The 13,787-nt window shown below is 45.7% G+C and overlaps 1 protein-coding gene across 3 annotated transcripts in view; it reads right to left on the bottom strand.

Moving 5' to 3' along the window:
- CACNA1E (calcium voltage-gated channel subunit alpha1 E) overlaps positions 1 to 13,787 on the bottom strand; it is a 329,991-nt gene that overhangs the window by 44,798 nt on the left and 271,406 nt on the right. For all 3 annotated transcript variants that reach the window (XM_019976906.2, XM_019976908.2, XM_019976909.2), the window contains 5 exons: positions 7,420 to 7,431; positions 5,609 to 5,705; positions 3,020 to 3,180; positions 2,153 to 2,290; positions 674 to 875 (listed from right to left, as the gene is read on the bottom strand). In XM_019976906.2, coding sequence (XP_019832465.2) covers positions 674 to 875; positions 2,153 to 2,290; positions 3,020 to 3,180; positions 5,609 to 5,705; positions 7,420 to 7,431 — 610 coding nt within the window. The remainder of the gene's footprint in view (positions 1 to 673; positions 876 to 2,152; positions 2,291 to 3,019; positions 3,181 to 5,608; positions 5,706 to 7,419; positions 7,432 to 13,787) is intronic.

Below are 13,787 nucleotides of genomic sequence, written 5' to 3'. Positions count from 1 at the left end.
TGCAGTCAGAAGTAAAAATCTATCTCCCTGTGCATTTCCACAGCACTTTCTTTGCATTTGTCTTATAGACTCTTAATGATTTCTAGGGCAGTTCCAGGATAAAAACAATGAACTCGACAATGTGCCAGAACCACACTTGTTACTACAAAAGCAGTAACAAGTCAGACTTATTCCCTACCCTTACAGCAAATACACACCATTGAGGGACACTGCCAGGGAAGCAGATGTCTTAATGTTACAATGTTAGCACATGTCTTTCACCCCCAACCTCTAGACTACATGCTGCATAAAAGTAAGGACTGCAACCCCATGGACTACAGCCCACCAGGCTCCTCTGTCCATGGGATTCTCCAGGCAAGAATACTGGAGTGGGTTGCCATGCCCTCCTCCAAGGGATCTTTCCAACCGAGGGACTGAACTCAGGTCTCCCCCTTTGCAGGCAGATTCTTTATCATCTGAGCCACCAGGGAAGCCCATTCCTATGACTTATCCTTGGGCTTTAAACACAGCAGATGCTCCAAAGATGTTTATTTGATGACCAACTAAAACATTTCCCCCCAATTCTCTAATTCATAAGAGAGTAGAGAACATTCTGTCTTCCTCCTAACGCTGCTGGTCTGACAGTCCTTTCTGGAGCCCCTGCTGCCCCATGCTCCAGACCCCCTTGCTTCACCTCATTCTTCTCCAGGCTGCACTCTTCCATCATCTTGTCCCCTTGCTCCTGGAAGGTGATGATGATGAGAGCCACAAAGATGTTGACAAAGAAGAAGGGGAAGACCACAAAGTAGACCACATAAAAGATGGACATCTCCATCCGGTTGCTGCGGCTTGGGCCTCGGTCTTCCTCTGTCACATCGACCGAGTGCTGCAAGACCCTGGGGACAGAAAGAGGAGGCAGGCGTGGTGGGGGCGGTCCTGGCAGCTGCTCTGACTCAAGGCTTCATTAGTTGATATGCCCCCTATTAAATACATATACTCTTAAAGATTTTTTTTTTTTTTTTGGATGTGGACCATTTTTAAAGTCTTCATTGAATTCATGACAATACTGCTTCTGTTTTATGTTTTGGTTTTGTGGCCACTACACTTGTGGGTTCTTAATTCCCCAGTGAGGGACTGAGCCCACTCATGCTGCATTGGAAGGAAAACTCTTAACCAATGGATCACCAGGGAAGCCCCCAGCATTTTCTTATTTGACTCTTTAAACTTCATTGGTCTTCCATGAATTTGGGGCTCCACAACCAAGTTGGTGGCAATCTGGTGACCCCCAAGCCACTGCTGTTTCTAGCCCCTGTGCCATCATGGATCCAACTCCTAAGCACCAGAGTGACATTATTTTACAGTTGAGGTTGTTATAAAATAGCAAGATTCCACAATTCCCCTTTGGCATTTTGCTGCCAACAGAGTATGCTGCCACCAAAAAGTGGTGTCTTGGTTATTGCCAAGTCTCTGAAAAAAATCAGCCTGCAGCTATGTGCTAAGTCATTTCAGTCATGTTTGACTCTTTTCAACCCTATGGACTGTAGCCTGCCAGGCTTCTTCGTCCATGGGATTCTCCAGGCAAGAATACTGGAGTGGGTTGCCATTTCCTTCTCCAGGAGATCTTCCCGACCCAGGGATCGAACTAGCGTCTCTCACGTCTCCTGTATTGGCAGGTGGGTTCTTTACCACTAGTGCCATGAGCAGCATAAAAAAACTGCATTCTGTTACTTTTGCCATATAAGGTATGATCACAGAAAGCGTCCCTGGGTTCTTCCAGCTCATCCTTAACCCGCAACCCTCTCTCATGTCCAGGGTCAACGTGGATGATAAATGTGTCTAAAACAGTCCTCAGGGACTCTTCTAAGGTGTGGAGAGCTGTTCAAAGTTCATTTGTTCTGTAAGAGTCAGATGGCTCCACTCAACTCCTTGATAATCAGCGAAAACATGAAGTGCACCAGATATTTCCCTGACTTCATCAGATCCCGCTTGATTCCTGTCTGAGGGATTTTCATTCTTCCTCTCTCCTGCCTGTCTCACCTACTCATAACCACTTACCTTCCTTGGTACAATACCCAAGGGTTAGCCTTGTTTATCCTAAATCAGCTTCTCAAGGCAAACATCTGGTCCCAGCCCAGCTTATAGACAAGCACGCCAAGTCAAACCCATTACTCACTGAGGCCACCCTTCCCCTGTGGAGACAGTGAAGAGGGTCAGCAGAGCCCAGATGATGTTGTCATAATGGAATTCATGGCGCTTCCACTCTCGGCCTTTCACCTCCATCTTGTTTTTCTCGTGATCTACATAGTTGCCTCTAAAACCAGAGCAGAAATGGACCAGAACCTTGTCACTATAGCTCACAGAAGAGCAAAGAAATCCTAGGGACTACAGTAACGTACCCTAGTAATTATTGAATTATTGGCATTCAAATGCAAGGAAGGAGGGATTTTATTATAACAGCATATTATCATGGAACAAAAATGAGATTTCGTGCCCAACAGACATGGAAGATTAAATCTTAATCTTTTCATTAGTTGCTGGGTGAAAGTGAAAGTTGCTCAGTCATGTCTGATTCTTTGTGACCCCATGGACCATATAGTCCATGGAATTCTCCAGGTATTAGAGTGGGTAGCCTTTCCCTTCTCCAGGGGATCTTTTCAACCCAGGGATCGAACCCAGGTCTTCTGCATTGCAGGCAGATTCTTTACCAGTTAAGCCACAAGGGAAGCCCAGTTGCTGGGTAATCTTGAGCAACTTAAACTTTCTGTGCTTCAACTTCCACATCTATACTGTGCAAGGAAGACTTATCTCAGAAGGTCATGAGAAAGATTTAAAATTTAAACCTGATGTGAAATGTCCATGCTTGACACAAAAGAGGTACTCGATCAAAATGTAGCAACTTCATATTTTGACTTTTGTTTCCCCCCAAAGTGGAATGGACTTAAGTAAGAGAGAAAGAAATGACCTATCTATAAAGGGAGGAGTGGACCTTATCAAAACACACTTGAGCAGAAAGTGAGTGGTGCATGCCAGTGGCACTTACATGCACTCCTTCTCTGTGTCCTTGGAACTGTCCGTGCAGTAGAAGAACTTGCCCTTGAAAAGCTGAACTGCGATGACAGCAAAGATGAACATGAAGAGCTTGTAGACAATGAGTATGTTGAAGACGTTTTTCAAGGAGGTGACCACACAGTCAAAGACAGCCTGAGAACAGAAGAAGAGAGCCCTGGTGTGTGAGTCCCTGGAATGGCCTGTGGATCTGCCTGAAGCTGTATGGGACCCACACAACTGGCAGCGGGTGCTCGGAGAAGGTGCCCCAGAAGATACCACCCTACTAAGAAGCGACACTCACAGGATTCAGACCTGGCCTCTAACCTGGTCATGACTACAGGAACCTGCCACTTGGGAGGGGAACGCATGCTCTGAATCTGAAAGGAAACCCGAAGCAGAAGAGACCAGATGGCAGCAGGCAGTGAAGGGAGTCCTCTGTGGAATTCTATTACGTGCACTTCACTTAGTGTGAAACAGAAATGCATTGCAGAGAAGGGATCCTCGAAATCATTTAGCCCGTTTTAGGCATTCGATAGGCTAAATGATTTTAAGGATCCCTTTTCTGCAATACATTAAATAGCTTATCTATAAACCTCCTTTATTTGGGGCACATTCTTAGATTTGCTTTGTATATTGAATATGTATTGTTTTCCCTTTGCCTTTCTAAATGGAGCAGGGAGTGATAAACTATCATCTTTGTTCACTTTAATGATATTCTGTAATAAGTTCATAGATTTACCCCCAATTGCATTCCACACTTCAGATAAAGTTTCTCTAGTTTAAAGCTAGCTGTGCTGGGTTTAAAGATTCAACAGGTGATGTGGGAAGGGGTGAGAGCTGCCTTCTTAGAGACAGGAGGACTGAAGGTCAGAACCAGAAACTTGCACTTCAGTTCAAGGCACTGAATCTCCCTCTGGAGAATGCCTTCTAGGCCCTACGCCATGAAGAGCTACATGGGAATTCAACGTATTTCAAACCATTTTGGGGTTGTTTTCTAGGTTTGCAGGTTTGGCGCACTGGCGAGACTAGCCCCACAGTGGCCCTGCGTTTGAGCGGTTGCCTCTTCACAGTGCTGGGTGAACACTGCTGGTTTAATTAGTTCAGCACTGCAGGGAATGGGAGCGACACGCAGACTCATGGAATTATCAGATCCACCTACATTTCCCTCAGGTTATGGAACTGCAGAGCGAAGAGCCAGCCCTTCCTAATTAATTGGAATTAGCCAAGGTTGGGGGCGCCTTCTCCAGCCTGGTGAGTAATACCATCCGCCTGTCTGAGCTCTTCTCTGGACCACAACATAGCTCAGAGGAGATGAGACCAGTGGACCTGGGCTGTGGCTAATGACAGTGGTTGTCGGGCCCCAGGGCTCCTGGCCATATTTTGCTGGGGGTGAGGCAGAAAGGAATGAATATTCACGGGTGCTGAGCCAGGCCAGGCCCTGTGCTGGGCCCATCACCATGGGAGGCGCTCATCCAGGAGGGGAGGCCGGGCAGTGGAGGAGGGGAGCAGGCAGTGAGGACACTTCCTGTGAGGCATGAGCCTCTCTCCTCAGGAACCCATACAAGTGGCCAGGGCCCCGGGTTCTGAGAGGAAGCCATGTCTCAGTCAGTTAGGGGTCTTTCAAAAGAGACCTTCCTGTGATCCGAAGCCTCTGATCAACCTGGTTGGCTTACCATCTCCCCTCAGAGCCAGAGGGCTGAAAGGGAAGCAGCTGCGGTGGTGCTGGTGGAGGATGGGTGGGGAATATTCGAGGTGATGTAAATTCAATGGGACAGAGGAATGGGGGGTATGGGGGTTCCCAGTTCCCTGTCCAGTGGTGACTGGCTCTCATTCACAGGAATACAGGGAGGAAGAACTTCTATCCAATAAGGCTTCGGCTTCCGTAACAGCAGTGGATGTGTGTAGGAGAGGCAGGTTCCACATGTCAGCAACCTGAGGGCAGGAAGCCTCGGGGAAGGAGCTCAGGATGGGCCATCAGGCCAGGGGGCAGGGGAAGCCAGACTCAGACCTATGCAGACACAGGTCTTGGCAACAGGGAGAACTCAGCTGCGGAAGCTCACTTCCCCATTTCTTCTCTGCTGATGCCGAAAATGACTCTGTCCTTGGGCAAGTTATTGACCTATTCATGCCTCAAAAATATGAAGCATCAAGGCTAGAAGGTCCTTTGTTTCTCTAGAATCACAAGGAAAGAAACCATCCCAGGTTACTTTGCCCGACCAAATATACAGACCATGACATACAGGGCTCTTGCTGTTTCCATTCTGGTGCCTGACCCACCTTAACCACACGGGAGGCCCCAGGACAAAGCCACACAAGGTTCTTCCTATGACTCGCCACAGTGGGTAGAAAATACCTCCTAGATTTGGAGTCAAGTGGTGAAAGCCTCCTTGGAGAGTTCTTAGGACGTTGGTTATTTTCCTTTGAGACTAAGACCCTTAGTTTTAGCAGACAAAAAGAATCCTAGTCCTCATGGGAGCAACAGGAATATTTCCAGAAATAATTCTCCCAAAGCAGGCCAGTGGTGGCTAGAAAGGGAAAACGGACAAAGGGGAGATGAAGGGAAGAGGCTGGTGAACATCACCTTGAGCTTGGGCAGGCGCTTGATGGTCTTCAGCGGCCTCAGGACACGGAGAACCCTCAGGGACTTGATGGTCTTAATATCCCGGCCCTTGTTAGTTCTGCAGAGAAGCCCCAGGGAATCACAGGACAGGGGAGAATTAAAGAGATTGTCACACTACTGCATTAACAAAGCAGGGGGAAAGGGGAGAGAGGTGGGCAAGAGGCTAGAAACTGGGTCAGAGTAGACTCCTTCAGGGAGACCCCCAAGAAACATGCTCTGGGAAAACTTCCCAATCACTCCCCAGGGTGTACACACTCATATGCATGCATGTACACACACACACACCCCCATGTATACTCATGCAGAGGGAGACATGGGGACACCACAGAGGCACCCATGCACATATGTTAATCAACACTTCTCCCCCTCCCAACAGCCAGAGTCACGCTGCTCATGACCACACTGGCCAAATGGAAATGGATGATCCATCGACTAAGGAACAGGGCCATAGCCTACTGTGGATGGGCACCGTGCCTAGCCTAGAAGTCTTCAGTAGAAGACTCTAATAATATTGGGTTGGCCAGAAAGTTCATTTGGGTTTTTCCATACCTTAACAGAAACACCCAAACAAACTTTTTTGGCCAACCTAATATTTGTTGAATAGGGAGCCCCAGTTGAGAACAAGTCTTATCAGAACCTAGTCCTTTCTTTTGGTTTATAGGTTGGTCACCTCTGCACAGTTCCAGGGAGAGCAAGGTGAGGAGGGCTGGTGGGGACACGATGCCCTTGCTGTGCTAGGCTGCCTGCTCCAGAGACAGCATGTCATGCAGGCTTCCAGCCAGGACCTTGGCTCACACCCCCATTCTCTCTGTGCAGCTGGCTCTTCCTGCAGTCCTTCCCATTTCAAGCCCTCTGCATCCAGCACAAACTGTGGACAGCCTACAGTTGGGGGAGGCCCAAACTGCAGCCCCCGCCCACCTTAATCCTTGCCTTACAGCTTATGACCCTCCCCCTTCAGCCTCTCAAAAATGCTTGCTCCTAGTAGACAAAATACATCTATTTTTAGGAAGGAAATGAATAAGTCAACCTGCATTTCTCTCTCCACCCCACTCATCCCCTGAGATCTTTGCATTCAAGTCAAACAAGTGCAATTTGTAAAACACACAGATGGTAGGAAATGAGACTCTAAATAGTGAGCTCAGGCTTTGGTTCTTCCCTCACACTGGCCCAGATTACCATGACACCGACAATCAGAAGAAATGGGATCCATCTAGAACATCAGATGGAAACTCCATGGCTTCTGCCTGTTTTCCACCCTGTCTTCCCTGCCATACCCATCCTCCCAAACAGGAAGATCAAAGGCCATCTATTTTTTCATACAAGGGAAGGTAGGAAGACATTTAATGGAATACTGACTGGCTAGAATGTATATTTTGAGACCCTCTTAAATGGTTATAATCCATGACCTATAAGTCACTTTTACTGAACTGTAGATCTGAATGTAGATAACCCAAAGTATTACATTGATAGCAATGGCCTTTTGCATCCATGGGTTTTGTCTATTTGATAAACTCTTTTACTTTATTAGGTTGGTCAATAAAACTATCTAAGAAGGCAACATAAAGCCCAAATACACATCCAAACCAGTAAGAATGATCATTTTCCAAGAAAGCTTGGTGACTCCTAGTTTTGGTTTTCTTAGAAGTCAGTGAGGACACACCACTCACATAAACTCCCCACCGCTTTCTCGGTGAGTCAGCTCCTTACCTCCCAATCATACATTCTCCTTCCTCCACCCCACTTCAAAGAAAACTGAAGAAAAAAATATTTACCCCAAAGCATTCCTATGGAGGATCCAGCCAGAAAGCAGTTAAAAAAAAAAAGAGGGGAGGGGAATGGAGAGAAGGCAGACAGTCAGTAAACTTCAGGGAGAAAGGAGAATTTAGGGTGATGGGAAATCGGAGAAGTCCAGACCCAGGTGATCCCGCTTACAGCCTTGGCACTTGCAGAGTCCACACGCTTTGTGAAAGGAAGGGCCAGCTCACCATGGCTCCATACCCACCTCTCTACCCTGGAAAGGCCAAGGCCCTCTGCAGGCATTAGTGACACTGCCTCTAACCTGACGGCATTCCCCAAGTTGCACATTATTTCATGGAGTCTTGCTGAACTCAGGTTTTCTAAATGTAGCTTTCATGTCCTCTTCCTTAGTAGTCTTCAGTCAAACTCTGTTCCCAGTGAATGTATAAGATTTCAGACTAGAGGAAAAATGCCTACTCTGGGCCAGGAACTATGTGTTGGGAAAGGTGTTTCAAAGCATCGTGGCATATTTATGTTTATGAAGGATTTCATTTGGAGAGGGACACGCAATGTCCAGGAGAGGGCTACTCTGACATCTCTCAAAAGCACAGAAGAGCCACATTACAAAGCCAGCTTGAATTATAGGGGAAGGCACTGTCTATCAAGGTCCCGATGTCACACAAAGAGATGCCTTTTGATAAATTAAATGACCACCTGTCCTTTGTGAGCTTTTTACTGTGCAGCTGGAAGACAAATCACCCCTGCTCTAGCGGTGGGGTTTAACAATGACACACATCACGATGGAGAGCATGAATACAAAACATATGAGATATGAGGACTAACTTTAATATTTATTCTTGGCCAGACTCAGTGTTAAGCACTTTTAGTGCAATTCTTTATGTGGACATCCTAATCACTTTAGCACAAAGGTATTATTGTCTCTGTTTCACAGATGAGATGCTGAGAGGTCGAGTGCTCGGCACTGGCAGGGTGAGCTGGGACTTGAACCCAAGTCTGCGTGACGTTCAGAGCCCTCGCTCTGCGCCACTAGCTTCTGCGCCAGCAGGTTTCAGTTCCAGGCTCTGTCAAATGGCTCACCAAATTCTAGAGCTGGAAGAGATCCCTGAAATCCTCTTAACTGCAAACAAAACTGCAGCCTGGGGAAGATGTGCCTTGCATAAGATCTCAGTGAGTGAGCCCCAGCGCCATGGGTGAACAGGCCTGCTGCTATGGAGAAGTGTCTAGAATTCAGCCTTTGCTTCTTGGTTGACAGTCTGCTGTGAAGGGTACTTTTTCTTCCTTTAATTTTTTTGTGTACTATAAACCTGTGTTACACCACCATATGCCATAAGCAAAGACTTCTAGTGACGATTTTATTCAGGGAATGGCCCCATATTGGAAAGTATATTACTTTGCACTGTAAATGTCAAATTAATGGTTGTTTGAGAATTAAACCCCAGGGCCTTATAAACCTTAAATCTCTCACGTGATAATCTCCAAATTCTCAGAAGGCAGAGGTAATGTCTTCTCCTGAGTTGTAACAGTGTCTTCTCATGCATGAGACTGGACACGTGGTAGGTCAGCCAAATATACCTCTAATCCACTCATTTGACAGCACTGATGGAGTCTTTAATAAATGTCTGGCACTATCCTAAGTACTGGCTACATGGTTGTGAACAAAACAAACAAGGTCCCTACCCTCTTGGAGCCCACCTAATCTAGGAGAGAAGACAGGTCTCAAATAAACAAGCAAGCAAATGAAGGTAAAACTGCAAGCTAAATGCTGTGGGAAAAACAGAATCATTTGATTGACAATTCTGCCAAAACAACTACATGGGTCACCATCTCTCTCCTAGGCCGCATGCATCTCGAGGAGAAGCTAAAGGAGAATCTCCCATATCCCTGAAGTGAGAGAAGAGTGGGATCAATGGATGGGCAGGAGGTCCAGGCTTTCACCTTCCTCTTAGCTCAGGACTTTAACCCTAAGAACTTGAGATCCAGTAGAGTCTAAACGGGTTCATTCTCACAGATACCCATCGTATGAAGGAAGATTCAATAATTTTTGTTCCTCTCACACACTCAGATAAAGGGTAGAATTTGCTTTCTACAATTAATACTATCCCAAGATCTTCGTAAAATATCGTGCTATGGAAAAAGGGGATCTCTGACCAGTGTGCTTGTGTGTCCCTTGTTTCGGGAAGTGGAATTCTTTGACGGTGCACTCTGATCTGAACAGCTGACTGTGACCGCCCAAGTCCTGGCTGGAGGGCTATTTGTCCCATTCTGACTCCCACAGAGTGGAGCCAGGGCTGGTAATTAGACACAGGCCAAAAGTGAAATGAAGATTAGTCATTGCTCTGCACATCTTTCACACAGGTCTCTCGCTGCAGAGGAGCCACTGAAAAGCTATACTCTTGAGTGGCTGTGAAAAAGCACGCTTGCGTTCTCAGTTTTGTTAAGATACATTCCAGTACAGTTTGAAAATTTTCACTGAAATGAAAGGAATACTTGCCAATGAAGCCACAGAGTCAGGAAAAGTGTCAATCAACAATGTAGCCCCCATTAATTAAAATATATCATAAATTTACACAAGGGCTAGGCCAAACTGCCTCTCCCAAATCCTTGCATAGAAGAAGCATTTAAGCCATTTTCCAAGTCAACAAGATTGCAAGGGAAGACATTATCAAACTAAGAGGACAACCTCTTCAAGTACTTCAACTGAGGCACATTGTTTTAGAAAAAAATTCATGAGCTTTTTACAGATCATCTAAATATAATCATTTGATAACACTTTGCTAGTTTTTGCTACTAGATGTATAATCAGAATTTTTTTTTACACTGCCTAGCTAATTAGTGAAATTTTCTCAGTTTTAAAAATTGACTCTAACGTGAGGATAATTTCACATGTGAGGATGTACTGGCTCCACTTTAACAGGGGCTCAGTTGGGCTCCCCATTTCCCCATTTACTGTATTTCCTACTTATTTGTTAAGTTCATGGCTGCTCTCCAGAAAATAACTGCCACATTTCTCTTCTGTCTCATCAGTAAAAGATGAGAATTTTCCAGCTCAACTGTCAATCTGCCCTCCAGATTTTCCATGTGTAATCATTCATCATTCACCGTACTCTTGCTTTCCAGCTTCACCGCCCCACACCCCTCCCCCTACCACATACTTTCTCAAAGGACTTAAATCGATTTCTGCTAGGAACTGACTCTTCTTTCATAGGAGGGTGCTTGGGGGTGGGGGAGAGAGCCAGGACACTGGGTTCTGAAGAGCCCCTCTGTCTTTTAAGTGGAATGGTCCTCTGCCCTCCTCTGAGCCCAGCAGGGAACAGTAATGGGATTTTAAGGAATCTCTTGTGTTAGGGGAATGGACAGGGTACTGGAATGTAAGGGGGTAAGGGGGTTATGCTGTGAGAAACCCTGAACCTTCCTCAAGTGTCTGGTTATTATTAAGTAGTCAATAATAACACCTAACTAATATAATACAAAGTATTTGGCACTATACTGGACACAATATATTTTACCTTACTTAATTCTCACATGACCAAAATAGTTATTTTTAATTTCTACTTATAGAAGAGTAAATATAAGTTCAGAGAGCAAAGGTGGGTTAATAATTAACAACGCAAAGTTTATTTAACACCTGACTCTGAAACCTAGGCTCTTATTTACGGTGTTGTGATTTACGATGTTACAATGCCTTTTCACACAGGAACCAATGGAGGGTTTTAACCAAAGAAGCAAACAGCAAAAGAAACCAGCAGTTCATGAGCTCAAATACAGAGCTGTCTATCCTAGTATCCTTCATCAGCCTAGGGCCTGTGAGGATTCACGGGAAGAAAAAGATAAAGATGAAACAGCAAGATGGACAAGGTCAGGAATGCTTTCTCCATCTGGTCCACCAGGTCTTGTCTGTTTCCAGGCAGAGACAGAGGATCCATGGGACGAGGAGAAATCCATACCAAGCCACCACTTTGACTTTACAGAGGTTAATGGCTTGGAACAAAGTAGAACTACTTAGAACTACCTTCTAAGAGGTAGAAGGGAGCTTAATGTAATGCAGAAAGCCCTGAACTCGAAATCAAAATGATCAGTTGTTTAAGAACTGGTTTTGCTATTATTACTCAAATGAGTCAAACTAGCCAAACCTCAGGCAATCCATTTTTCAACTGTGAAACAGGACTGTAGAGTGACAAATGAAATAGAAAGTGTGAAAGCACTTGAAAAATTCTAAAGCCCCATGGAAGCGAGGAAGAAGTTGCCCCTTTGCATTGGCCACGCCTGCCTCTGGAAACAGAACTCTCTAGTATTCAGTAGCAAGGCTAGGTCCTCTATGTGCGGCATCTGAATCGGGCACTTTGACCTTGTCACTGACCAGCTGCTGCCCTTTGGGGGTTATTTTCATTCTTGACCCATACCTCAGCATCTCTTGGGATCACCCAGGACTCTAAATCCTTTGGGTCCCTGCCAGCTTTCTTTGTTCTGTGAGCAGAGCACTAGCTCTACACTAAGTGGTTAGTGCGTAACTCTTTTCTTCTGGCATATGAACCTCATGAGCTCCCTGTGTACACTGATTATTGCCTTTGCAAACTTTCTCCTTTGCAAACACCAGCACTATACTCTCGATGGAAGGTATTTCTGTCTAAGCACTGGGAAGCAGCAAGAGATAGCAAAGCATCTAACTGTGTGTGTATTAGGTTGTTTCAGTCATGTCTGACTCTTGCGACCCCATGGACTGTAGCCCACCAGGCTCCTCTGTCCATGGGATTTTCCAGGCAAGATACTGGAGTGAGTTGCCATGCCTTCCTCCAGGGGATCTTCCTGACCCAGGGATTGAACCCACATCCCTGATGTCTCTTGTATTGGCAGGTGGGTTCTTTACCACTAGTACCACCAAAGGCTTGCCTAGTGATTTTGTTATTCATTCTGATGAGCAGTGGCCTGATTTATCTTGCTTCTTAGTCTTCATAATCTGAACATACCCAAAGACCCCTCATCTGTTGATCTTTCTTCAAAGGCACTGGTGCCAGCTAAAGTCCAGCCCATACACTCCCTTCAGCTGGAGACTAATTCATAATGCTAGGCTGTGCCTCTATGGGTGTGGATGAAGCAGATGGCTGGCAGGTCATATGATCTGAGCTGATACTTTCCAAGTCTCATCATGAAATCTTCTGACCCAAATTACTCTGAAACCTACTTTTAAATATGGAGGGCACTGTGATGAGTTTCCACTAATCCTGCAGAAGTGGGCTCTTCCCATAGCTGTGATGCCTCATTTTCTTGTGCTGGGTACTCTGGGACCAGAGTTTGGTTAGTCAAACTGTTGGGTACCACGTGGATTGGACCATTTCATTTTGCTTGGTTCTGTGACCACAAGCTGAGATCCTATTTACAAACAACCAACTCTCCAATTTGTGCTTGCTAATAAAGAGAGATATTTAGGTGTTCACACTCATTGTCTCCATATGATAAAAGTCCCCAAGCACACATTCTACAGAGGGTTCCCCAGCAGCACCAACGGCACTTGTAACAGACAATGCATATTCCAATGTTTATTAAAAAACATGCATGCTGGGGCTTAAAGACAACAGCAGGTAGACTGGGAACTTATCTCCTTCTTTCAGACACTTCCTCCATGTGCTACCACCATGACCCTCCTTTTTCCCTCCCCAACCCAGTACTCAAGGCTGCCAGGGTATAAAATAGAGCAGTGGGAACCCCAAGAGCCCATGGCCATTAATCATCTTCAGAGTCCCTGCTGGGGCACAAAGTCAGAAAAAGTCAATCTTGAGGTGGCTCCTAAGGCTGGAGTCTCAAGCAACGACATCCTTCTATCTGTTCATGGCTGGAAATTTCCAATTCAAGCTCAGCTGACATCCTAAATCCACAGTTAATGGGCTACCTGACGGCTAAATTTAATTTTAATCCTTCATTCTCTTCCACAGAGAACTGGAACTGGATGAACTGTCTGGCTCAGTGGTAAATGGGTCTTCCTGGCATGGAGTAGGACTTTGTCCACCTTTCTCCCTCCTCCAAGATTAATGTGTAGTCATAGCTTTCTGTGGGAGACATCCCTTTCACGGTTATAAGAATGAGGGCTGTCAAGAAACAAGCCCCGAAGGCAAAGCTTGAGGGTGGAGAGGACTGCCTTAGACAAAGCAGACTGCAAAGGACAGGAGAAAAGGTCAGGCAGGTGTGAGGTGAAATGTCAGTTCTATTGTTACCAAGCTCTGCCAAGTGTGAGCACGTACCAGCATTTCAGTTCTAAATAGTCACGCCTTTCTCATGTGTGCACATGCCCACCTTCACAAACACAAAACCTCAAATGCAAAACCAGAAGCAGAGTGCCATTTCCAAGTCTAAAATGGTCTGTGCTTGTATACTTCGTTGAAAGGATTCA

Source organism: Bos indicus, chromosome 16 (genome assembly GCF_029378745.1).
Source record: "Bos indicus isolate NIAB-ARS_2022 breed Sahiwal x Tharparkar chromosome 16, NIAB-ARS_B.indTharparkar_mat_pri_1.0, whole genome shotgun sequence".
Lineage (NCBI taxonomy): Eukaryota > Metazoa > Chordata > Mammalia > Artiodactyla > Bovidae > Bos > Bos indicus.
The sequence above is the reverse complement of the archived record's forward strand: the minus strand, read 5'-3'. Positions and strand labels throughout refer to the sequence as shown.